This window comes from Tenrec ecaudatus, chromosome 16, assembly GCF_050624435.1.
Source record: "Tenrec ecaudatus isolate mTenEca1 chromosome 16, mTenEca1.hap1, whole genome shotgun sequence".
In the NCBI taxonomy this organism is placed as follows: domain Eukaryota; kingdom Metazoa; phylum Chordata; class Mammalia; order Afrosoricida; family Tenrecidae; genus Tenrec; species Tenrec ecaudatus.
The window spans coordinates 40,250,084-40,277,945 of record NC_134545.1 but is presented as its reverse complement, the minus strand read 5'-3'; the positions used below and the strand labels follow the sequence as shown (position 1 = coordinate 40,277,945).

The following is a 27,862-nucleotide window of genomic DNA, read 5'->3' as shown; positions in this document are numbered from 1 at the left end:
TGTTCATCAAATCCACTCTTGAGATGGGATAGACTCCAGAGCATACATTGGCTCTTGCTGACTTGTTTTAATTTTCTTCAGCTTGCTCATAGGAGCAATTGATGATCTCTTGCAGTTGGCCCTTGGCCTGGTTTTAGCTGCTTGTCTGTCCGTTTGGTACACTGAGGTGGCTGTGAGGGGGAAGCTATGTCACTGATATTTCAAATGCTAGCAATCACCCAAAGTGCTATGTTTCATCGAAGCTTCCAGACTAAGAATAGACAATGTAGGACTCAGCTTCCCATTCAAAGGGCAGAGCTGCTGAAAACCTTATTCTCAACCTTGGTTTGGAGCAAATGTTGTCCTTTTAGTCTCATACAGGTACAAAGTACCTGTACATACTACAAAGTACATTCTTCACAGGAATTACTGGTTATGTTTACCCCTACATGTATATACTACTGTTGGCAATAATTTCTAATTTATTGCTCTTTGATTTAGTAGTGTGTTTGAATATTACATTAAAAATATAAAAAGCACTGAAAAATTTTCTAAAGTTCCATTGAAATTATAAGTGAGAGAAGATTAAAGGTTATGAAAATTAAGAGTTTATTGGAAATTTCTACTTGAGGGGCCAAAATTTAGTAGTGGACACTCACAGCAAATTTCCACCCCCCAAAAAATAAATGGAAGTGGCAAGCTTGACTCACCAGATGAGCCATGATGCTCAATTTGTGCAGTGAGGGCTGCCGGTTGAACAGCACCACATCCCCATCGATGAGGTGTCTCTCAACGATGTCACCGTACTTGAGCTCCTGGGCCATCTTTTCTCGATTTCCATATTTCAAAAACCTTAATGTGCAACAATAAAACAGTCTCAGAAAGCAAAGTTCACACACCAAATCCTCTCTCTTCATATCAGGGTGCTATTTCTTATAGGAACATAGTTTAACAAACCTAAGATGCCTCCATTTCTAAGAACCATCACCAACTTTGGTGTAGTGGAAATTCATTGGGCTGTGAACCACATGGTTGGGAAGTTCGAAAGCACTAGTAGCTCCATGAGAGACAGTCTGGCTTTCTACTCCCATAAACAGTGACAGTTTCAGAAGCCCACAGGGGTTGCCATGAGTCAGCATTGACTCAAAAGCAATGATATCATTACTTTCTGCGCCACCAACATAGAAAAAAAACTGAATTAAACTAGAGTACACAATGGATTTTGAGTTATATACTGCTTTTCAAAGCATCAAAAAATTGAATAAAATGTCTTAGAATTAATGAAATTTATTTTTAATTAATGAAATACAGGAATGAATCAACTTTTCCACCCTATTGATAAAATTTTACTTCAAAAGAGTGAAGGAGATTGTGGAAGTTTCATAATGTCATGTCAACTTGAAGATATATAAAAAGCGTAGGGGTGGAGGTTAGATTGTCTATCAGGTCACAGCCTAATAACCTCACTTGGAGGGGATACCGGGATAAATGGATCTCTGGAGACTGGTCAGTCAGTCTCTCGCTCTCCTTCTCTTTCTCTGTCTTTCTCTTCACCTGCCTGTTTTCTGACCAGATTGCTGCTGGAGCCCTGAGATGTTTTCCACCACCTTTGGATCCACATGGCTTTGCACCCACCAGTCTATCTCCCAGCATGCTGCATCATTCAGACGTGAGTCTGAAGAGGGACGTAAGAACCAATATTGGACTTATGGACTTGAGTTGACCTGCCTGGGATCCTTTCTTGATATATAATTACTCCTTGATATAAAGTTCCTCCTTACACATATACAAGTGTCATTGGATTTGTGTCTCTAGTTAGCCCAGCTTAACACAAAGATGACTTTTCCTAGAATACTGAAGTCACACTTGCAAAACCAGGAGACACACAAAAAAATATGAATTGTCGTATCCCAGTCTGCTCTACCCACCCAGAGGCATTAACATTAAACAGATGTGCACACAAGATCCTGCTGTTTCCAACATTCAGTGAGCAACGACATTCAGAAGTGCTCCTTGTAATTGAAGCAGATATTTTACAGATGCCAAATCGAATCACGAAAATTCTTCTCAGACTGTATTCTGTGGGTAAACATGGCAACAGTGCACTAGATGCATTACCTTTTCATCTGCATATGTCTCTGCTGAATGAAATTTGCTCCTGGGTGAACCTCAGGGCCATTTCGAACTAACTTCCTTAAGAAATTGATGTTTGCTTTGTTCACCTGTAAGACCACAATAAAAACATAATGAAATACTATACAGTTTCTATAAGCTAGCACAGGGCATACACACACGCGCGCACGGGGACACACACACACACACCCCATGGGGACTTAAAAAAGGATATCCAGTGATAGTGGTCAAAAGTATGGTCAGTAGGATTCCAGTTTACACATGCAGTTTTTCCAACTAAAGCACAATCCTTCATGTCTCTGTGCTCAGCAGATGGCTGCAGACAAGGTCTCTCATTAATATACTTGAAAAAAATTCAGAACCAGGGAGCAAGGTCCAATCAAAATAATGTCTTCCAAAAGGATCTATCAGCTAAATGAAAGGCAGAGGGGCTATGGAGACTGCTTTGGGACCCCAAAGGGGGTAATCGGGGTAGATTTTTGTAAAAGTAGTTCTAAAAGAATTAAAACTTGCACTGACAAGAAAAATTGCGCTGAGGAATTTGTTTCCCAGCACAACAGCGCCATCAGCTCCTTCTCAAACGATAACCAGAAGGACTATCCTAGAAGGAACTCTGAAAAACCTGCCTCCAAAGAAAACAAAGAGAAACCCTTGCTCCATTCGTGAGAGCGCCCCTTGAAGCTTCTTGTTGTTCCCCAAACTCAAAAAACATTTCAAAGGAACATGATCCGAGTCCCTGGAGCCATGTCCAAACTTCCACTTTGAATGATATAAATTGAAGAGCACAAACTCTCAGGAGGTTTGAGAGGGCACATTACCTTCAGAAATTTATAGACCTAAAAGATAAATACACATATTTTCTCAGGAAATTCTCCTAGGAGAGAACGTACCTGACACTATGCTCATAAATGAAAACTTCTGACCCTTCCTGGGTGATCCAGGCCATGTGCTAGAGACTACTGGGAATTTCGACTCTGTCAGTTTGAGGTGTACAACACCCTTCACAGGCCACACCAGAAGGCTTCAAGGTTGAAACCCCACTAAGTGAACTGTTTTACCTCAAATTTATTTATAGCAGATTTAAAGAACTGACCTTTTCACCAGTGCAACAAGCACAGACGACGGCTATTCCAAGGTGCTATAACTGGTGGTCAGTGGACTTTGGCTCTCTTGCTCTGAGTGACCCAGTGAATGGTGGTCTGGGACTAACATGTAGTTCCTATGTTAATGGTTTAGCCTTTCTAAGCATTAGTCAAAGTTCTGGTCTATCATCAAGCCTCATTGTGTGTATAAATAGTACCCAGTCACTTAAACATTTAATCTGTACAAATCAACTATTCATGTATTGTGGTCTGAAAACCCAAACTACAAATACAGAATACCTTAGCATTTGATCTCCCCTTTTTGTTCAATTTTTACATGTAAGTTTTTAATATTTTCTTCCTTTTCAATTGAAGTTTTTCCATTTTGCTTTGCTATTGTTGGTTTTTTTGTTTGCTTCTTGTTTACATTTTGCACAATTTTCTATACATGAAATTCAGGACCATTAAATCTATAGATTATAACTGGATTAAAAATTATATAGGGGTATGGCAGGGAAGTTGGAAGGAAATGGAGAGCTAAGTATGAGAAGATAATGTTTGTTTTTTAATTGTTTTATTAGGGGCTCATACAACTGTTATCACAATCCATACATACATCAATCGTACAAAACGCATTTGTGTATTCATTGCCCTCATCATTCTCAAAACATTTGCTCTTCACTTAAGCCCCTGGCATCAAGTCCTCATTTTCTCCCCTCCCTCCCTGCTCCCCCCTCCTTCAAAATAATCATTTATAAATGATTATTTTACCATATCTTGCCCTGTCAATTTTGTTGATGATGGTACAACTCCTGAATGATTTAAATTATGCACTATATGAATTATATGCCAATAAAACTATTTAGAGGAAAATCGACTCTGATGTACAAAATTGTTGAGAAGGAGCACGCTCTCAAATAGGCGGCTTCCCATCTCTGTTGTTTGGAACATCAAACTATGACGCGAAAGACCATTCAAGTGAGAACGTGAACGGCAGCTGAACGGCACACACCTTTTCAGGAAAAGTCAGAATCTTGGCCACATGAACCGGCACAGCTACCTCATCAATTCGGAGGTTTGGGTCAGGTGAGATAACTGTTCGGCCAGAAAAATCCACTCTCTTTCCTGAGAGATTGCCTCTAAACCGACCTACAGAAAAACACATCAAGACCTCAGTGGCATGGGACAGGCTGTTGAAATTAATTAAAGAATAGTTAAAAAAAATCTCCACTCTCCAATTATATGAGCGTGACATATAGTCCAAATATTTTACTAAAGACGGTAGAATGTTTCCTCACACTTTGTCCAGAGCGTACCTTGCTTTCCCTTCAGGCGCTGGACAAAACCTCTGGTCCATTTCTTGGGCGCCATGTTAAGGGGAATGCCTGAGAGCTCACTGTTAATATAGAGGGCACACTGCAGCTGCAGGAAGTCCCAGTCCTCCATGATCATTTGAGTCTTGGCTCCAGATATCCGATGCTGAAAATGAGTAGAAAAGGAAAACAGGAATAAGATTGTTTCTATGAAAAAAAAAAAAAAAAGACTGTTTCTATGACCAGGTTGATTTTTGTGCCTTTAAAAAAAATTTTTAATGTATTTATTTTGTTGCTCTTAATGAGAATACACATAGCAAAAACACACTAGTTTCTACATGTACAATTCAGTGACAATGACTACTCTTTCTGTGTTGTTCCTCCCTAATTAACATGCCCACACCGCCCACGTTGTCAGTTTAACTATGTAGACATACTGCAAGAGGACACAGCTCAAAGCAGACACTCTGCTAAGTTAACTAATGTTTTAAGTTTGAAGATTATCTCAGGACAATAAGGAGTTTCAAGGGTTTCTCCAGCCTCTATGGCTCTAGATATGTGGTGTGCATGAAAATTTGTCATCCCATTATTTATTTTTCCCCTTCAGATTAAGATTTTCCTGTAGAATTTTTTTATCAAAATGTCAAAGATATTTTTCACTGGAATTTTTAAAAAAGATATTCTGTAAATCATAGTCTTGGAAACACTACTGGAAAGCACTGACCTTTTTGATGACATCATTTAGGAAAATGATTTCTGTCAACTTCATCGTCAGATCGTCTTCATTGGTGCCAGATTTCAAGTCGCTCACGACAGAGGGCCTGATACACAAAGGGGGCACCAAAAGCCGAGTGAGAATCAAGTCGGAGGGCTTCCCTGCCTCTGGGTTCATTAGAAGTAGAGGGACATCTTCAGCTGGAATGCGTTTAAATAAATTCAGAACTACTAAAGGATTCAGGTTTTCCTACAAAAACAAAGAATGAAGGAAGCTATTATATTAATTTTTTACAGCTTCTACAAGGGTTTACATCTTTATATTTTCTAACCTGTTGTTTAACTTAAAATGAGTGTGAGCTCAGAAATTTCTGTTGATACTATACTGCATTGTAAGAACCCTAAAAATGTTATTGACCTTTATTCCAACTAGTTAAGACAATAATTTCATTTCTCAGAGTTATTCCAAAGGGGATAATTTAGAAATGATCATGAAGACTTAGCTACAAAATAGTCACTGAAGTTGTTTTTAATTGTGAAAAATTGGAAAGAACCTGACAGACCACAGGCTAAGTAAGTCATGGGAGATCTATCCATGGAGAATTATGAAGCAACTAACAAATGGCACCACAGATATGTAGACATTAGCATAGCTAAGTTTTACAAAATATTGACATGTGAGACAAACAGCAGGCATGTACTACCATGTGTTGGGGAAGCGCACATGTACGGAAAGAAAAAGAAATGGAAAGGGTCACCAAGGTATTCACAGGCCTGTCGATAATTGAGTAGGACTCTAATCATTTTACTCCTATTCTACCGAATTTTTCTGTAATGAGCAAATATTATCTTTGTAATACCTCCATTTAATACATGTCATGCTGCAACCATTCAAATTATAGGAATTATGTATATTTTCAGAGAGCTGAAGACCCAGTAGTCTGCTGTCTTCTTGCCTGTTTATTAGACTTTCTTGGGCTCAACCTAAGATTACGTGACAGAAAGTGTACTGTATGACCAGAATTTTATACGTTTAGACCAATGTAGCAAGCAAAAGTTACTGGGGCCACTCAACAGGGCTGCAGCTGGGGAGACATCTACCCACAGCTTGCATTCAAGGTCCTCGGCCAGACAAGAGTTCACTTCCACAGTGTACCTATCTTCCAGGCGCAGTACCTCCCTACCACCTGGGAGAATCCAGTGTCCACCTAGAACTATATCCGTCAAGGAGCCCTGGTGGCATAGTGGGTTATGGGTTGGGTTGCTAGCTGCACAATCAACAGTTTGAAACCACAAGCCCTTCCTCAGGAGAACAATGAGGAGTTCTACTCCCATCCAGGTTTATTTTCAGAAACCCACAGGGGCAGTTCTACAAGGTCACTATGAGTCATGATTGACTTGATGGTAGTGAGTCTGCTTTAGTTTGGTATTAGAATTCCAGGACCACACAAACACCAGAGTTTCTAGGAGGACCATTCAGTACGAGACAAGAATATCAAGGAAGTTCAGGGGACACAAGGACTGGCCAGACTGTAAGTCATCTTGTCCCATGAAGCCCTATCAAGTTGATCACAACTCACAAAGACCCTACAGGATAGGGTAGAACGTGTAGCAGTCTAACACTGTAACTCTTTCAGGGAGTAGAAAGCCTCTTGTTTCCTCAATGGAGCGGCTGGTGGTTTTTAATGCCAACCTTGTGGTTAGCAGCCCAGTGCATAATCCACTATGCTACCAGTGCTCCTAACTACCCCAGCACGAGTTAAATTACCGGACAGGATTTCGTAGTATGTCAAAGAAACCTCCAGAGTGGCAGGACTGCCGGAACAAGGGCCCATGGAAGGTTTCTGACCCACTGTTACACATTAGAAGACAGAAACACAATGCTGTGGACAGAGAGTACAGGTGGCCTGTTTGCCCAAGGAGGAATACTAAAATTGGGGCACTCTGGCAATGGGATGTGAACATAATCATGGCTGGAAGGGGCACCAGTAATTCAGTCTGCTGAGGACACTGTGGCACGGGAGAGGCATTTCTATCTGGTGAGGGAGACAAGACTCATGATCATGTATATGTAAATTCACAAACCCCCTGCTTTAAAATTAGGTGTGAGTAGACATTAGTCCTTAGGGGACAGAGCTCAGCGCTTCTGTCCAATTGTTAAAGGGGATCTGTGCCAGAATCGGTGGGAAGAAAAAGAAGCAAGCAACCCCTGGTCTGGGTCTCTTCCAATTCAGTCCTGTGTGCTGCCAACAAAGGCGTGGAGTTCCAAGGGCATAAAACAAAAGCAGGCAGGCGAACGACACACTTCCCTTTCACAGCGGGCTGGAGGACCCTTGAGAGCACATTTGCGGGGCAAATCCTGGTAATCCCCTAAGTATTAGTTGGAAGTTAGGTACTCAGAAGCCATACAGCTTACTAGTATCATGTTATCTACTCTACAAATACAGAGCAAGAAAAGCACGATACTTCTGTTAGTTAAATTTAGTCAATTAAAGTAAGCAAATGGCTGTAAGGGAGTCAACTAGATCTTTCTGTACCCAACCATCCATTCAGGGCACAGGATCTGTCAGTTTATGCTGTATACAATTAAATTCTCACATTTTGTATCACGAAAACATCATGTTACCTAGACGGTTGAATACGTGCTGTTAAGCTTTGTTGTTGCTGTTAAGTGCCATGAAATCAGCTCAGACTCACAGCAGGCCTATGTACCTACAACAAACCAAACCACCACCGGGCCTGCTTCCTCCTACAGCCTGTTGTAGCCACTCCGTCAATCAGTCTTGTGGAACACCTTCCTCTTGCATTATCCTGCATCTCTACTTCACTGAGCATGATGTCCTTCTCCAAGGAAACTGTTAAACTTAGCACCAAGGTTGGTAACACATAATAGTCGCTATGTAACTTCTTAGTCTCACTGCTCACTTAAATGAATGTTTATGCTAACGTAATAGAATTTTCATTTTGGAAAAAGGTGACGGAGACATGCGTGTGAAAGTAAGTCTGAGTAAATGACTGTGCGTGCACATGTGTGGGAGAGAGAGAAATAGAGATAGATGTATGGATGTTCTGGACTGAAACTGTGTCCTCCTAAAGTAAGTGCTGTACTCCTAATCCCTTGTACTTGCGGCATCCTCCACTATGTTAATGAGGTTGTATCAGTTTAGGTGTGCCCTAAATGTGACTTATCTAATAAAAGCAGATAAAACACAAAACCAAACAACCAACCCAATGTCATCAAGTCAATTCCAAGCCACGTGTGCCCTTTAGACCATGCATGCAACTCCAGGCTCACCTGGGCCCTTCCCAGAAGGGACTCCACTTCTTTATTATGTTCTATGGCTGTTTCAAAAGACTGAAGGAAACTTGACACAATTGGATCCACCACTTTTTTGTTGGTTTTGTATTTCTCATGAATAATCTTCAGTAATCCACACTTCTTTACAGTACCTAAATCAGTTAAGTTATTTAGAAATACAGAAAATTAGGCTTTGAAATTAGGTTAAGTTGGATGGAAGTTGTAATCTGGTAAAAGCAAAAAATGAAAATGCAAAGTCATTTAAGATGAGAGGTGCGGTTCTTAATAAATAGCATGTCAACAGTAAAGTGGGGAAGGGAGACAGGCAGTATAAGATTTGATAAAACAGTAATAATTTATAAATTATCATGGGTTCATGAGGGAGGGGAGGACAGGGAGGGAGGGAGGGAAAAAATGAAAAATGAGGAGCTGATTCCAAGAGCCCAAGTGGAAAGCAAATGTTTTGAGAATGCTGAGGGCAGCGAATGTACAAATGTGCTGTACACAATTGATGTACGTATGGATTGTGGTAAGAGTTGTATGAGCCCCCCATAAAATGAGGGGGAAAAAATAGCATGTCAGCTGCCAGGCTCTGCAGCCTAATGTACAAGGAAAAAAGCCACCCCTGAAAAAGGACTGAACACTAACAAAGCCAAGAGAAGGCCATGGGTGCGGGGTTCCATGCAGTCGTGCATCTGTCCTGCTCACCATTAAAAGCACCACAGCGAGGGCAAATGTTTTTTTTCCGGCACTTATCAGAAATTTTCTTCTTCAGGCCTCGTTTCTGAAGGTAGGTCAGGCCGGGTCTCTTTAAATAATCCAGAAACTGCTTTTTCTCTTCCAGGGCCAGCATAATGTGGCAGCAGGTCTTACAGATCATCTGTTAAAAACGAAAGAGAACACATGAAAGGATGAGTGATGAGGAAACATTATTGTCTTTGTAAAATGCCACCCTACCAACGGTCCAGGATCCTAAATGGCAGCAGTCAGGCCAAGAAGTAACCAGTGTTCAGTGACTTCAGCATTAATAGTAGTCGTATTTAGTGGGAGGAGTTTTTTTTAACTCATGCTATTCTGTATTGTTGTAGATTACCCCCCCAGTGTATATGAATAATTTTCTACAGGGAGAAAAATAATTAAAGATTGAATACTTCTTTACCACGGTAATATAATACAAGATAAACATATTCTGTACTTAGGATCAGAATTTCCTCCAGTTGATCCCCTCCCTATCTCTTACAATTCTAAGCTCACTCTGAAGTCCTCAGACTGGTTACTCTAGAATTTAAGCCTTGGAAGTCTACATGTGGGCCCTTACCTGTAAAATGCCTATAACCGCCCTGAAGTACCCCACATGGAAACAAGGCAATTCCAGGTCAACATATCCGTAGTGGCCCAGGCAGTCAGCCAAGTTTTTCCCACAGGTTTCACAAGGACGGTCCTTCTCACTTGTACCCTTTGAACAAAAGCACATCCAACAATCAACGGAGACCAGTGGCAAGGAAAGGGGAGTCAGTTCTCACATTTGTCAGAAGAGGTCAGAACTAACTATTCACATTCAGTAAAATAAATGGTGCCGGAGTGCCTGACTGGGTTTGAGACACACAGAGGGGGATGAAAATTGGCCCCCTTCAGTTTTATCAGCAGTCAAAACACAGGCCAGGGCAAGGGGGTGGCAGAGGGGTCTTACCATCCTATGGTCCAACACCCCATACGGCAGAGGAGCATGGTTGTTGTCCTGGCTATACAAATTCTTGCTCACAACCTGGATATGTGCCTGTTGGCGCATTTCCTCAGGGGACTTCATGCCAAAACAGATGTGGCTTCTGGAACAGAAACAAGAGTAATTACATCAAAACCATTCCCAATATCTACTTCTCATTATAGACAGAAATAACTCAAAATGGATCTATTCAAATGGCCCTAAATAAAACTCCAATAAAGGGACAGTGGTTAATCACCAGGACCTTAGATTTGAGGATGCATTATTAGATAGGACACCAAAGTAGGTGCAGTAAAAGAAAAAAATACACAAATTAGACTCCATCAAACTCTTTTGTAGATCAAAGGGCATTAACAAGAAAATGAAAAAAAGTATAGTATAGAAGAAGAGATTTACAAATTAGTTTGTGTTAATTGCTACTTAATTGGCTAGCAATTCACAGAAACTCCATGAACAACTTCATAAAATCTTCCTAGTTCTCATGAACCAGGAAACCAGTAGCAAGGTCTTAAGTCCAGCCCCAATCCCAACTGTGTGGACAGCCTCCCCTCCCCCAAGAAGAATTCACTTCAGAGGACAGCATTGAAGCTACAACCCAGGGAGAGGGACATGTCTGGTGAGAACACACAGGATCAAATGAAGGAGGAGGAAGAGAGAGTGGAACACATGCTGGCCCACCAAGCCTTGACGATATCCCTGCTCAGAGCAGCCAATGCACAGAAACAACCATAGGGTCAGCTCCACTACTCAACGTCCCTTACTGACCCATAGCCCTAGGGGAGGACAACACTGGAGATACAGTATGGGAATTGCACACCATCTGACCCCATCACACTGAGGCGAAACACTATGGTGTGCAACAGAACAGCAAGCAGGACAGAGCACGTCCTAAGGGAACACCAAAAGTAGATTTTGGGGCCAGGGTATGACACCCCATCAGATTCGACCTGAAAACACTCCTAAAGGTCAACTAACAGACGATGAACTATTTACAGGCTTTTCTTTGTCATTGTTTTGTTGTTGCTGTTGTTTTGTTTTCTTTTGTTGCTTTGTTTTGCTGTCTTGTTTTTTGTGCATATTATTATGTAAATAAGATAGATGGGATAAAGAATCTGGAAAAGAATACAACATCCAAAATCAGTGGAGAGGTGGGTAGGAGGCCTAGTAGGACTTGATCAAGGGCAATGTAATGACAGCAATCACTGAAACCCAAATGAAGGCTGAGCATGATAGTGGGACAGGAGGAAAGTAAAAGGAAATAGAGGAAAGAACTAGGAGGCAAAGGGCATTTATAGAGGTCTAAATACATGCAGGTATATATGTAAATGTATTTATATACAACCATGGGGAAATGGATCTATATACATATATTTATAGGTTTAGTATTAAGGTAGGAGGTGGACATTGGGCCTCTACTCAAGTACTCCCTCAACGTAAGAACACTTTGTTCTATTAAACTGGCATTCCATGATGCTCACCTTTCCGATATGATCGCTGAAGACAAAGCGGGTTCATAAGCAAATGTGAAGAAAGCTGATGGGACCTGGCTATCAAAAGCTATAGTGTATGGGGTCTTAAAGGCTTAAAGGTAAACAAGCGGCCACCTAGCTCAGAAGCAACAAAGCCCACATGGAAGAAGCACAACAGCCTGTGTGATCACGAGGTGTCAATGGGATCAGGTATCAGGCATCAAAAAACAAAAAATCGTTTCATGGTGAATGAGGGGGAGTGCAGAGTGGAGAACATCTGTAGACAACTGGACATCCCCTTACAGAAGGGTCGCAGGAAGGAGATGAGCCAGCCAGGGTGTAGTGTAGCAACGATGAAACATACAACTCTCCTCTACTAGTTCTTTAATGCTTCCTCCCCACCACTATCATGACACCAATTCTACCTTACAAATCTGGCTAGACCAGAGGGACTCTGGGGCTGATGAACCCTTAACGACCAGTGGTGAGAGTGGCGATACTGGGAGAGTGGAGGGAAGGGGGGGTAAACCTCAGACAGTGTAAGACATGACAAAATAATAATAATTTATATTATTATAATATAATAGGGTTCATGAGGGAAGGGGGACCGGTGAGGGTGGGGAAAAACTGAGGACCTGAATCCAGGGGCTTAAGTGGAGAGCAAATGTTTTGAGAATGATGGAAGGCAATGAATGTACAAATGTGCTTTACACGACTGATGTATGTATGGACTGTGATAAGAGTTGTATGTGCCCCTAATAAAAAAATTTTTTTTAACAGTAAAAAATGAAATTATTTTAAAAAGAAAAAAAATCTGCCAGGTCCCACACCTTTCCCATGATTGGCTGCAGGATATATCACTGTGGTGATCCCTAGAGTTTTCACCCCTGAATATTTGGAAGTAGATGATCAGGCCATCTTTCTACTACATATATGTGATACAAGCTCCTTTATGTGGAATTTTGCCTTGGCTCTTCTGGAAAAACAGATGGAGAGATTTTTCCATTAAGCCCTAAGGAGTTACCCTTGACAGACTTTTCTACCCCACATGCTTTGTTACTTTTGTCCAGGTTGATTGGCATTTCCTGGGTCTGCTGTAAACAACTTTTTATTTGATATTTTTTATCTGATCTTTGCCTACACCTTCCATGTGGGTAATTTACTTTACATATCTTTCAGGGATTGATTGCTATACTTAACTGTACAAACAAAATCCCTATGACTTACTATGCAAATAAAATGACAGGACCTTACCAAGATTGGATTGGACAGTTCTAACCCCATGGAGAAAGTCACACTGAAATTGACTCGAGAGTTGACCATGTGACTGGACGTCAAAAATTCACGGGCAAATGGAATGTTAAAATAATAGTAAAGTCTGACCTCTACTTCATGGGACTCAGCTTTGGGCTGATCATGGTTATTGCCTCTCATAAGGTTCTGACAGACATACGACTACCATTTTACAATGTCTTAATGATGTATCTGCAAAGCGCTAATGAAGACATGGAGAAAACAGAGCACTTGCCCACAGTGGGTGGGAATTTGAAGTGGTTTAGCTAATGTGGAAAACAATGTGGCAGCTCCTCAAAAAGTTCCGCATAGAGCTAGCATCGTGACCCAGGAAGTCGCCTCCTAAGTACGGGTACGAAACCAAAAACTAAACTCACTGCCATCAAGTCAGTTTTGACTCAACGCAACCCTATTGGACAGAATAGAAATGCCCTTGCGGTTTCCAGGCTCTAAATCCTCTGGGAGCAGAAGACCTCATCCTTCTCCTCCGAGGACTGATGAACTCTCAGTGTCTACATTGTAGCAAGCATCCAACTTGTAACTGTCCACCCCACCAGGGCTCATCCCTGTTTAAACAGATACTCGTACACCAATATTCACTCCAACATCAGTCATAACAGCAAAAAGGTAGAAAACACCAAGTGTCTTTCAGCAGACGAATTGGCATACAAAATATGGTATCATCAGCTTCCAGGTCAAAATGGCCTACGTCCCACACAAAGTGTGAGGCCCTCTCCAGGAAGCAAGAGAAAATCACTAGCTAACAGAAAGCCGTCTGTTGGGACATTTCCAAGAGATAACCCAATAGATAAGTGATCCAAGCGCCACTGAAGTCCAGGGACAGTGGGAATGATAGTGAGTAAGGGGGAAAGGAAAGTGGGAGAAACCTAACCACCACCATACTACACATCTCGTGTGGACTTGAAAGACTTAACTGTCCGCAGTGTGTCCGCACACCTAGCCCCCAAGGCTGCTCAAGCACCTGATATATCCCTCAGCAGGTGGATGTCCCTGGGAGGCGAACACCCACGTATACATGCAGCCCTGATTGACCTCTCTCTGCTAAAGACAGTCCCAGCTGGTCAGCTCTTGACATCATAGTGCAGTGTGAGTGAGTGAGTTGGAGCTAAAATCCCTAAGTGCTAAAAGTTCAAGTAAACTGCTACACACCCCAGTTGTAATATTAGCTAATTGAGCAGCCTGCCAACACCCAGACATACATACACCCCAGGACTGAGCCCATGGTTGAATTATCTGACTGGTGAGACACTCCCACCCCCACCCACAGCATAACATCTTTCTGTCCCTCTGGCGGCAAATGTACGTGCTCCTGCAAGATCAAAAAGTTCAAGTAACTGATGCACACTCCAGCTATCACCTAAATTGAGCACCCTGCCAACATTCAGGCATATCTGCACCCTATTACCCACTTCCCTTCTCAGAGAACCCTGTCCTACCCCATTCATACCCATTTAGCCTAGGACTGACCTGTGAAACTTCTCTACAGACTGCCATTCCACTCAAGCCCCTGGCCTCCAGGCCACCACAGGGCATAAAATAAACCCCAAACACCCAACCAAGGGAACCACTCACTCACAAAAAGTGCTTGTGACTGTTCCACTGCTCCTTGCCCTTAGTGGCAGGTGACCAGATTTTAACGTTGGTAAAGCGGGACACCAGCGGGACACCACTGATAAAACTCATATCCTGGCGAAATAGCCACACGGCAGCCGAAAACCGCATACCCTAGCTTGTTGTGCATTCTTTCCAAAAATCGGTACTTTTTTAAAACGCTGTGGGACAAATTGTTGAAAAGTGGGATGTCTGGTCACCTTACTAGTGCTTTCAGGACGGATCCTGAATCCAGCCATGCCCCACTCTTCTCAAAGAATCACTCCTGCCCACGCAGCGGTAAAGCCCGTGGGCAAAGCTTAGATCCTAAACAAACAAACATTAACAGTTCTTCCTTTTATTTTATTACATATTTTTCCTTCTCTTCGTTCAGTTTCTTTAATTATTAAAATTTTAGAATACTTTTTTAGTTCTGGTTAAATAATTTCTATTCATCAATGCTTCTTTTCCCTCCTCTTCCTGAAAACAAAAGAACATACTACTCTTACAATTCTTTTTCCATCATTACCCTTCCTTCATCCTTGAAAAATAAGAAAATTTTTCCTCTCATTTTTTTCTTTTTGTACAATCCACCAATTAGACTACCTGATCCTCCTTTTTCTCCCCCTTTCTCTTTATTCTAAAACTTTCCATTCCATTCTCTGATCTCTTCCCTACTCTTCTGCTCATGCCCCCACATTACTTGACCCACCATTCTTTCATTACACTACCCAACAGAGTTAAGTACCCTACATATCTTGATCTCCCTACAACTCTAACAGCTACATCAGGATGTAAGGAAACAATAGAAAAGATCAGTCCACACTGAAAAATGAGAAAAACGCACAAAGAAGTTAACAACACCCAGATCTAACATATGCCTGAAACTGAACAGGCAATGGAATTACCAGAAATAGAATTCAGAAGAATGATCAGTACACGCATACAACAAATCTGAGAGAGAAAAAGAACAGAAAAGCTAGAAACTTCACTAAAAGTCTTACAAGAAAACCTCCGAACAGAAAGGCAAACATGAATGTAACAGAATTATACAATACTATAAAAGAACAGAGAAACAGAATTGAAGAGATGGAAACCTGAATTATGGAGCTTGAAGACAAAAATCTATGGATTCCAATCTAAGAGAAGAACAAGCAAAACAAAAAGTGGAAAGGAACCCAAACAAAGCTTATCAACAATGTGGGACACAAACAAGAAAACAAACAGTATGACTTATAGAGATTTCAGAGAGAGAAACAAAAAATTTAAAATCACAGAGTAAAGGCCAATTCCTAGGAGAAAAATTTCCTCAATACATAAAGAATGAAAAGATAACTTATCCATGAAGCCAAAAGAATGCAAATCAGGAGGGGCCCCAAAAGAGTAACTCCTCACAATATTGTAGTCAAACTCTCTAACATAGATAACAAGGGGGAACACAGCAGAGAAAAAAGAACCCTCACACATAAAGCAGCTTTCTTACTCAACTTAGCCATAACCATCAGACAGCAACAGGCAAACGAGTGCAACCACTGCCACTTGCAGATAATAGGATTCTAAAGAGAGAGACTAAAAGACTCCACAAAAAGACTGTTGGAAATAAACAAGGGATTCAGCAAAGTAACAGGATACAAGATTAACAAGCAGAAATTAATTGGATTCCTGTTACCAGCAAAGAGAGCTTCGAAAATGATATAAAATTAACATTCACAATAACCACAGAAAAGATAAAATACTTAGGGTAAAACCTAACCAATTACACAAAAGCCCCATACAAAGAAAACTACAGAACACTATTGTATGGGCCAAAAGAGATCTACATAAATGGAAGGACAACCTATGTTTACCAAAAGATGCCTTAGGATGCCTTAATATTGTGAAAACGTCAGTATTACCTAAAGCAATCCACAATGAATTTACAGTGTAAATTCAATTCAAATCCCAAATACATTCTTGGAAAAATTAAGGGAAAAACTAATCACCAACTTCATATGGACAGGGAAGTGACCCAGGATAATCGAAGAACTTCTTAAAAAGTAGAACCAGGTGAATGAAAGGGGAAGTGCAGAGTGGAGACCCAAAGCCCATTTGTCGGCCACTGGAGATCCCCTCACAAAGGGGTCTAGAGGAGGAGATGAGTCAGTCAGGGTGCAATGTAGCACCGATGAAGAATACAGCTTTCCTCCAGCCCCTAAATGATTCCTCCCCACCCCAAACTATCATGACCCGAATTCTACCTTGCAAGCCTGGATAGAGCAGAGGATGTACACTGGTGTAGATAGGAGCTGGAGGCACAGGGAATCCAGGGTGGACGATACCTTCAGAACAGGGTTGTGAGGGGCGATATTGGGAGGGTAGAGGGAGAGGGGGTGGGAAAGAGGGAACCGATTATAAGGATCTACGAGCGACCTCCTCCTTGGGGGACAGACAACAGAAAAGGGGGTGAAGGGAGACATCGGACAGGGCAAGATATGACAAAATAATAATTTATAAATTATCAAGGGTTCATGAGGGACAAGAGAGCGGGGAGGGAGGGGAAAAATGAGGACCTGATGCCAGGGGCTTAAGTGGAGAGCAAATGCTTTGAAAATGATGAGGGCAAAGAATGTACAGATGTGCTTTACACAATTGGTGTATGTATGGATTGTGCTAAGAGTTGTATGAGCCCCTAATAAAATGTTTGTTTGTTTTTTTAAGTAGAACCAGGTAGGAGGCCTCACTGCCCTACATAAAAATCTACTTGTAGCCACAGTAGTCAAAACAGCCTAGTATTGATACATTAATGGCGACTTAGACCAATAGGACACACGGAAAACTCAGAAGTAAATGCAACCACCTATAGGCAACTAATCTTCTACAAGGGACCAAAAACTATCAAATGGAATAAAGATAATCTCTTCAACAAATGGTGCTGAATCTCAATATGCAAAACGGAACCCATACACAAAAACAAACTAAAGAAGGATTAAAGATATAAATGTACATCCCAAAGCTAGTAAGACTATCAGTGAGAAAACTAGGGCAGTCTTAAGGGTTCTATTGAAGGGCATACATGGGATATCAATTATAGTACAGGAAGCAAAAATAATGGAAGACAAAATAGATGACTAGGACCAATTGAAAATAAATCACTTATGCACATCAAAAACTTCATCAAAAGAGTAAAACATGAGCTCATAGATTGGGAAAAAATAATACAAATACACAACAGACAAGGGTCTAATTACGAAAATCTACATAACTCAACAACATATCAGTAAGCGAATTAAAGAAATGAGCCAATTTAGAAGTATTCAAAAGACATGAACAGACAGTTCACCAAAAACAACACTCTGAAAGCTAACAAACAACCCAAAACAAAACAGATCTGGAGGGTAAATGAAGACATGAATAAACTCATGTCACCCCAAAAAAAAGAAAAATCCCAAACACAAATAATACGACAGCAACTAGCGTACATTTAGAATAAATCACACTGAATGTCAATGGACTAAATGCACTAATCAAAAGACAAACAGTAGCAGACTGGATTTGCAATCAAGATCGATCAATCTGCTGCCTTCAAAAGACACACTTCAAGCTCACAGACAAAAACGGACCGAGAGTAAAAGAATGACGAAAATTTTACCAACCTAAAGGAAACCCCCAAAAAGCAGAACTGGCACTATTACTCTCAAACAAAATAGAATTACCATATATACGCATGTATAAGCCATGTTTTTCAACACATATTTTTAGGCAGTTTTGGTGGTAACATTAGGTGCCTTGGCTAATATTCGAGTTGGCTTATACTTGAGTATATATGGTACTAGTAAATGTCATAATGAGAGACAAGAATGGACAGAACATAATAATCAACAGATCAATAAACCAAGAACACATGGCCAGAGTAAACATATGTGTGAAGGAGGTTGGAGCAAGAGAGTGAAAGAGTAGCACACACTGTAGTACTCCCCAGGGACTAGCAAGAAAAAAGGCCACTGAGCATCAACATAAGTAGACACAAATCTTTTCAAATAAGAGAGTAGCAACATCTGCCTCTCAATAGATAACGTTTATCATCAGTTCTTGGCCCTAGCCCGTAGAGCACAGCTTTCTACTCTCCAGACAAATTTTTCTGGGTCCAGGACCTAACTGGGGTGGCTGCCTGGACAAGCTGAAGGGGCAGAGCATGCATATAAACAATGAATAGACACCACCATCCACTGGGGGGAGGGGCAGGGGCACATCTTAAGGCACAGCAATTCACAGGTTTTTTGTTTTGGTGTTCGATTTTTGTTTTAAACTCCTCTGATCAGCAGTTAACACACACATTTGGTCTATTAACAAGGTAATAGCAGAACAATAGAATTAGAACAGTGGTTTTACAAAGCACAGGCAGAGAGTAGGGGCATGAGACCCAAAACTGAGGGCCTTGGAAGCCTCTTGGTTCACATAACTAGCTATTCACCAGCTGTCCCATGACTCCAGGGCTTGGCCAGGACCCTAAGCAACCTGTCCTCTGTGTAGGCTCTTGCTTCATTCCTCCCTCCTAGACCACCTGAGTAGGTGACAACTATAGACCTCACCCATACTTGATGACCTGTATCATCCGAAAGAAAATTTCTTGGAAATGATGATGGCAACATATGTACAAACGTGCTTAATGTAACTGATATGTGATATTGTTATAAGAGCTTTCAGAGCCCCAAATAAAATTATTTATTAAAATTAAAAAATTTCTAAAGAACATTATATGGGTGAAATTCAGGATATGTAAATCCAGAGATAGTAATTAGCTTAATGGTTCCTTGGCCTTATGGCAGGAGACGCTGGGAGGAAATGGAGCTAATAGCCAATAACCATGAGTACAAGAACCAAGAAAATGTTATAAAATTGATTGAGAAAAAAAAAAGAATAAATTTCTTTCTATCGAGTCCAAAAAAAAAGATTGAGGTGATGACTGTACGACTCTTCTTGATGTGACTGAGCTACTGAATTGTATGTCATGTGAATTATGGCAATGAAACTGTTTTAAAACATCATGTAAGAAAGGAAATGTTCATTTAAAAGCTAGCAAAGAAGAGCTCAAAGGGGATGTCAGCAGAAACTCTGAAGCTTGCTCTTCATCAAGCGTTGCTAAAGCACATGAGCAAATGTTCTGAGAATGACGAGGACAATGAATGTTCAAATGTGCTTTACACAGTTGATGCATGTATGGACTGTGACAAGAGTTGTATGAGCTCCTAATAATTAAATTAAAAAGGCCTACTTAGTATTGAAAAGCAAGGATGTATCTTTGGAGACTGAAGTGTGCCTGATTCAATCACCCCATTGGCATGTGGACATTACATAAGGAAGCAACAATCTTTTGAATTACGGTGCTGGCAAACAATACTGAAAGTACCATGGACCGCCAAAAGAACAAACAGTTCTTTCTTGGAAGAAAATATTCCTTAGCGGCAAGAATGGCAAGCTTTCATCTCACATCCTGTGGGCAGGTTCTCAGGAAAGACCAGTCCTGGGGAGAAGGGCCTCGTGCTTGAAAATCAGAGAGGCAGTGAAAAAGAGCAAGACCTTCAAAAAGATCAATTGGCACAGTAGCTGCATAGATGAGCTCAAACATATGAACAAGTGAGGATGACACCGGACTGCGCCGTGTTTTGTTCTGTTCTTCATGTGTAGGCACTGACTGGAGGGCACCTAACAACAACAACAATATACCCAACCCATTGCCAGCAAGTTGATCCCAAGTGCCCCTATAGTAAGAGATCTGCCCCATAGTGTTTACAGGGGCTATTAATCTTTACAGAAGCAGAATGATACATCTCTCTCCCATGGAATACTTGGTGAGTTCAAACTACCAAGCTTTTGGTTAGCAATGGAGTGCTGAACACTGTGCCATCAGAGTACCTCCTAATCCCTATACTTGTGGATATAGTGCCTAACTGAGCTTTGATAGGCTGTTTGTTATGCTCAGGTGGCAGTATTAGTACCACCACTAAACACACTCCAATTCGGACTCTATGGAGTTGTCTATGGAGTTAAAGGACACAGTAGAGCTGTTCTCCATTTTCCAAGTCCCTTCTCCTCCTCCTCCCCTCAGAGTGGTTGGTAGGTCTGACCGGCTGGCCCTGTGGTTAACTCACTACATGAGTTTTGCATCGAATCTCTTTTCAGATTTAAAAGAGCAGAGCTGGCAGACAGGGGAAAGAGAGGCCACTACAAATGAAGATCACCAAGGTGGCAAGGGATAGAAGCTGTAATGACAAAGGCTTCTAGAATCCCATTTCGGAAGGCATTCTCAACTATACTAATGGATTAGATTAGAGTGGGATTAAAACCAGAGGTTAGCTGAGAATGTGAACCAGAAGGAATATGGGGGTGAAAAGAGAGAACATGAGTAAGGACCTTCCCCTACAGAAAACCCCAAAACTTACTGCCATCAAGTTGATTCTTCCTCACAGCAACACTCTAGGTTTCTGACAGATCCTTAATCTTATCAGAGCAGACAGGCTCATCTTTCTCCAATGGAGCACTGGTAGTTTTGAACTGCTGACCTTGGGTTAGCAGCCCAATGCTTATACCACAGCAGTACTAGGACTCCTTTCCCCTAAATTCAAACTTCAAGTCTTCTAAGCAGAAAATAAATTTGTTAATTAAAGCCACCCCCTTGTCGTATTTCGACTACAGCAGTACTAAACAGCTAAGACATGGTTGTAAAGAGAATCTAAGAAGGATATTTAATACCTCGGGGCTTCTAGGTGAAATTGACATTTAATGTGAATTCTGAATAAGAGAGAGTTAGCCACAGACAACCAAGAAAAATAGCATTTCAGGTAGGGAGAACAACTACGGCATTGGATCTACGGCTGACATAAGCCTGGCATTTTCCTTTTCTTCTTTTACATTTTATTAGGGGCTCATATAACTCTTATCACAATCCACACATATACATACATCAATTGTATAAAGCACATGAGTACATTCTTTGCCCTAATCACTCTCAAAGCATTTGCTCTCCACTTAAGCCCTCTGCATCAGGTCCTCTTTTTCCCCCCTCCCTCCCCGCTCCCCACTCCCTCATGAGCCCTTGATAATCCAGATTGTTATTTTGTCATATCTTGCCCTATCCGGAGTCTCCCTTCCTCCCCTTCTCTGCCGTCCCTCTCCCAGGGAGGAGATCTCATGTGGATCCTTGTAATCAGCCAAGGAACCAAATAAAACCATTTTAGTTGGACTATAGAAGGTTTAGTGATGTATGATAAAATGAGTAAGGTATGCAGGGGCCAGATCATATAGAGCTTTGGAAGTCTGGAATGGAATTTTAGTGCAATGATTTAAATGGATTTTAATCACATTGGCTTTTCTGTGAATAGGGCTGGGGGTTGGGGCTAGCTAACAAGGAGAGCCAGCGTTAGTTTGGAAAATCATTTGTGAGGTCATTTCATTCACCCAGGTAAGACATGTGTTCCCCATTCCAAACATTCCACACACCACAATACAGTACAATACACATGCTCAAGCAAGAAATTCTATCAATCTCATTTCCCCTTGACCCTCATCCCTACCAACCCTGCCGGTTTTAACCCCGTGACCCTCTGAAATGCACTTCTGCCAAATGAGTCAACCTCCCTTGAGTAGCCTACACTACGAGCTCTTGAGTTGTAGTCAGTTAAAATGGCTGCCTTTTACTACTATGTCTACCCATTGTTCCTTATGCGTTGTATTATAATTCTGGGCTCCAAACCTGTGGCTATCATCTCACTTCGGAAGGTATTCTCTACTACACTAGTGGACGGGATTAGAGTGGGATTAAGACCGAAGGTTAGTTGAGAATGTAGACCTAGTCACCCTCTTCTTTGGGGGTTTTAGACTCTACAAAGTCTAAAACAATGCTTTGTTTGCCTGGCTGGGATGCATCTGTTGGTACCAGTGCACATTCTAACACACCTCACCTGCAAAGCCATACCTCTATTTCCTGACTGAGCTTTGATAAAAACAAGATCTATTGTAATCTTTTGACATTTCTGGCTTTTGACTCTGGACCCTTAATTTGGTTCACCTCTGCATGACCTCCAAATGTAAGACAGAACAGCACCCACCACCAGAACAGCATAGCATCTTGGAAGAGTTGGAATTGGGGAAATCTTTCATCTCCAACTCCTTAGCACTAGTCTGGTATTCTTCTAAAATAATTACCACACCCTACTATGAAGTCTCCCTAACCCTCATCCTGTGCCCTCAGAGAAAGCAAAAAAAAGTGAAGAACTAAAACTCTTGGAATCGATCACAAGAATCGACCTAGACAAATAATGGAAAAGTGGGTATGGAGCAATGGAGGATGATGTTAAGATATGGAAAAATAAACTATAACTTATCAAGGGTTTGTGAGGGATGGAGGGGCAAGAAATAGGGAGCTCCTACTGGGCATATACCCAGAAGAGGCAAGAAACAAACCAAGACCAGACATCTGTGCTCCAATGTTCATTGCGGGACAGTTCACAATTGCAAGGAGCTGGAAGCAACCCAAATTTCCATCAACTGACAATTGGATTAAAAAACTGTGGTATATACATACAATGGAGTACTACGCATCACTAAAAAGCAGTGATGAACGTATGAGGCACATAACAGCATGGGAAGAACTGGAGGAAATCATGCTAGGCGAAGTAAGTCAGGCACAAAAGGACAAGTACAACATGAGCCCGCTGAGGTAAGTATTAAAAAAATAGATGCAAAAGTGGCATAGGGGAAAAAACTACTGTATACAAACAGTTTTGGGGTAAAGACTGTGTAGTATGGCAGAGACCAGCTCAAAACCTGGGATGCACATGATAGACAAGGGTGAAGGAGGTGGGGAAAGGAAAATAAAAGGATGAACATAAAGAAGAAAAGGGGAGTGGGGGCATGGGGCACTAACCCACCGAAGGGGAAGGTATTGTTTATATCTCCACAGGGAAAGTGGGACCAGACTTCAACCCAGTGCCGCAAGGTGTGAATGCAACATCCCGGTGTGGTAGGGAACCAGTGGAGAGGTCTGGGAGGCTGGCCCCAGCACCAAAAAGTAAGTGGATTCCTGCCCCTCCCCCGAGAAGAATTTGTTTCAAAGGACAACATTGATTCTGCAACTCCGGGAGATGGACATATCTGATCAGAGCACACGGGAGCAGATGAAGGGGGAGGAGGAGAGAGTGGAGCACAGCCTGGCCCACCAGGCCGTGAGGATGATGTTCCTGATTAGAACAGTCAGTCCACAGAGAGAACAACATGGCTGGCCCTACTATGAGACATGATGCCCCTCAGTGACTAAGGGCGATACAGGGGACAGCACCAGAGACAGTGTGGGAATTGCACCTGACTTGATCCCACCACACCGAGGCAAGCACTGGGGGAGTGCAGCGTAACAGCAAGGAATGGAGCGGCAAGGTCCCCAGGGAATGCTGAAAGTGGACTTTGGGGACAGGGCGTGGTGCCCCAACAGATTGGACTGGAAAACACTCTTAAGGGCCAACAAACGATCCTTGAACTAACTACAAGCTTTTCTTTCATGATGTGCTTTATTTCTTTGTCAGTGGTTTGTTGTTCTGTTGTCTGGTTGTATACTGTTGCTTTGTTTTCCTGTCTTGTTTTCGTGCATGTTAGTGTCTCCACAGGTCTGAATAGGACAGGCTGGATGAACTATCTGGAGGAAAAACAACGGGACCAACAGTTCTGGGGGGACTTGGGATAGGGGGAAGTGGGGGGGGGGGTAAGGAAGTGGTGTTAACAAACACAGGGACAAGGGAACAACATGGGACCCAAAATGGTGGTGAGGAGGGAGTGGCAGGCCTGGTAGGGAATGATCAAGGGTAAGGTTACGTAAAGAAGAGGTATAGCTGTAACCCAGGTGGGGACGGAGCATAGTAGTAGGGCAGGAGGAAAGTCAAGGGAGATGGAGAAAAGAGCTAGGAGGCAAAGGGCATTCATGGAGGTCTAGACAAAGACATGTACATGCAAATATATATATGAGGATGGGGAAATAGATCTATGTGTCTATATTTATAGGTTTAGTATTAAGGTGGCGGAAGGACCTTGGGCCTCTACTCAAGCACTCCCTCAAAGCATGAATATTTTCTTTTATTAAATTAGCACTCTACGATGCTCACCCTCCCGACACAACTGCTGAAGCCAAAGCTGGTGAACAAGTAAATGTGGTGAAGAAAGCTGATGGTGCCCGGCTATCAAAAGAGATAGTGTCTGGGGTCTTAAAGGCTTGAAGATAAACAAGCGGCCATCTAGTTCAGAAGCAACAAAGCCCACATGGAAGAACACAGCAGCCTGTGCGATCACATGGTCCCGAAGGGATCAGTTATCAGGCATCAAAGAACAAAAAATCATATCATTGGCTGCACACCTCCATGATACGATCGCCGAAGACAAACTGGTGTATAAGCAAATGTGGTGAAGAAAACTGATGGTGCCCGGCTATCAAAAGAGATAGTGTCTGGGGTCTTAAAGGCTTGAAGGTGAACAAGCGGCCATTTAGCTCAGAAGCAATAAAGCCCACATGGAAGAAGCACACCAGCCTGTGCGATCACGAGGTGCCAAAGGGACCAGCTATAAGGCATTAAGCCATATATATATATATATATACACACACACACACACACACACACACACACACACACACACACACACACCATAGTGAGTGAAGGGGGAAGTGCAGAGTGGAAACCCAAAGCCCATTTGTCGGCCACTGGAGATCCCCTCATTGAGGGGTTTAGGCGAGGAGATGGGTCACTCAGGGTGCCATGTAGCACTGATGAAGGACACAGCTTTCCCCCAGATCCTAGATGCTTCCTCCCCCTCAACTACCATGATCCGAATTCTACCTTGCAGGACTGGATAGGGCAGAGGTTGTACACTGGTCCATATGGGAGCTGGAGGCACAGGGAATCCAGGGTGGATGATACCTTCAGGACCAGGGATGTGAGGGGCAATCCTGGGAGTAGATGGTGAGTGGGTTTCAAAGGGGAAACCGATTACAAGGATCCACATGTGACCTCCACCCTGGGAGACAGACGGCAGAGAAGGGGGAGAAGGGAGACTCCAGATAGGGCAAGATATGACAAAATAACAATCTATAAATTATCAAGGGCTCATGAGGGAGGGGGGAGCGGGGAGGGAGGGAAAAAAAAAAGAGGACCTGATGCAAAGGGCTTAAGTGGAGAGCAAATGCTTTGAAAATGATTAGGGCAAAGAATGTACGGATGTGCTTTATACAATTGATGTATGTATATGTATGGATTGTGATAAGAGTTGTATGAGCCCTTAATAAAATGTAAAAAAAAAATGGGGAGCTGATATCAGGGGCTCAAGCGGAAAGAGGATGCTTTGAAAATGATTATGGCGGCATATGTGCAAATGTGCTTGACACACTGGAGGAATGTATGGATTTTGATGAGATGTAAGAGCCCCCATAAAAGTATTTTAAAAAAGAACTAAACTCCCTCACCCTTTAATTTCTGGAAAGCTAAAGGATTTACTTTTTAAGAAATTTTCCATTTTCTTTCCTCTCTATATCTCCACTTATGCTAATGTCTTCCAGAATCCGAAAGGCCTATCATAAAAGGATAAATTTTTCTGCAAATTAACCCTAAACTGCAACCTTGACATATTTCTCAACCAGTCCCCTTCCACCCACTAACTGTCTTGTAAAAAGATGTCCAGTGTCTCAGAGGAGTTGGAGTGTAAGTGGGCGGGTGGAGTCTTGTCTCCTCACTGTGGTGATGTCCCTCCTCCCATTATACTGCTTTCCCCCCTTCCCTTATTTCTTTCCCCTTACTTATAATTTCGTTTTAAAAAATAAGCTCTAGGAGAGAGGGTCCCTCAATCAAATTGACTCGACAGCAGTGGCCCCTTATCTTGTACTTATGACACTGTTGACTTTGCCCACGTTCTCCAATTGGGTAGGCAGCAGAGGTCTTATGCACATTATATCCTCCACGACCAACACTGGACCTAACACACACTATACACAGGGCTCTGCAGTCTCAGGGTCTGGGGCTATGGCTAGAGTCAAAAGATTTCATCTTTGTACTTCTTTGAAATTCTGGGGCTGTAGCCTAATAAGCTCTGGGGGGTAAGGTCCGGAATAGCAGCCTCGTGTCTGCTGCCAGTTAGCTGCGAACCAAGCGCTCGAAACATGGCACCGTCTTCGCACCAGCGGGCTCCGCAGGCCTCGGGTGGCGAGAGCGGTTCAACCGGGTCTCGTGCGCACTCGGGGGAACTCGAACTCGGCCCATCGTGTCACCGTCTCCAAGAACCGTGCAGCATGCTCAGTTTTGCGCCTGAGCTCGAGATCCCCTTGCCGGTCACCGCTCAGACGCTGAAATCCTCTCTGGTTGGCCGTTGCTTTTTCCCCACCACCTACCCCGCTATTTCTAAACTTTGCCTACTAATCTTCTGCTTTCTCTTCCAGGAGCCTCTGGCTTCGGACCCTGTGAAACCGGGGACCCGGGAGCGCGGCCCATTCCACGCCTCAGTTCTCTCCCCCAGGCCACCCTTGCTCTGACTTACATTTTCTTGGCCACGTCCGTCTCCCGGAACTGCTCCTTCACCATGGTGAAGGTTGAGGGTCCCCTGCTTGGGACCAGGGAGGCCGATCAGAGAAAAAGTGGTCCTAGCGCTTCCCAAGCGCTCGCAGACCCGCTCTCGGCTGAGACATGGCACCACCTTCCCGGGCACCGTGATGCCTCCCGGCGTGGGCTTCCCCTTCCGGGAGCGCGGGCGCGCGTCTCCGTCAAGAGAGGCCGTGGGCAGACCGCTTGGGGCCGCCCCCTATGCTGTCACCTTGTGGAACATCTGTGGAACTGCACTGAGGCCTGAGGTTTCAAAGGCAGTTCTTTTTCTAGGTGTTCACTTTTTGCTTTAGGACTTTTAGGCTGTCCCAAGGTCAAAATCTGCATACAATGAAAATCGTCATTACCAACATCAATTATCACCTAACTCAAGAGGTGTATTTGAGTTTAAATGGCAGGGAACACTCAAAATTGATTTGCAGCATCCCCACAAGGATTAAACTTCCATGGAATTCCTTCGGGCCATCTTGGAGCTCAAAGTGCTTTAGAAAGTGGATTCCTGCCAAGATCTCCCTCGCAAGCGCAGACAGGAGTCTCCTTTCTGAAGGGTTGGCCTTGGTGAGTCCTGCATGCAGATCTCTGGACTGCAGGTGATACTGAGATCATGGAGCCTTGAGTCATTTCACATCCATCATTCTGACTCCA

General features: G+C 42.6%; 1 protein-coding gene across 2 annotated transcripts in view; it reads right to left on the bottom strand.

Annotated features, from left to right (window-relative positions):
• POLR3A (RNA polymerase III subunit A) overlaps window positions 1-27,336 on the bottom strand; it is a 98,755-nt gene extending 71,419 nt beyond the window's left edge. For both annotated transcript variants that reach the window (XM_075534563.1, XM_075534564.1), the window contains exons 1-10: window positions 27,156-27,336; window positions 10,210-10,345; window positions 9,838-9,975; window positions 9,228-9,399; window positions 8,517-8,671; window positions 5,232-5,471; window positions 4,511-4,673; window positions 4,207-4,343; window positions 2,098-2,201; window positions 690-831 (exon numbers count right to left, since the gene is read on the bottom strand). In XM_075534563.1, coding sequence (XP_075390678.1) covers window positions 690-831; window positions 2,098-2,201; window positions 4,207-4,343; window positions 4,511-4,673; window positions 5,232-5,471; window positions 8,517-8,671; window positions 9,228-9,399; window positions 9,838-9,975; window positions 10,210-10,345; window positions 27,156-27,199 — 1,431 coding nt within the window. In that variant the 5' untranslated portion in view covers window positions 27,200-27,336. The remainder of the gene's footprint in view (window positions 1-689; window positions 832-2,097; window positions 2,202-4,206; window positions 4,344-4,510; window positions 4,674-5,231; window positions 5,472-8,516; window positions 8,672-9,227; window positions 9,400-9,837; window positions 9,976-10,209; window positions 10,346-27,155) is intronic.
• Window positions 27,337-27,862: the final 526 nt, after the last annotated feature.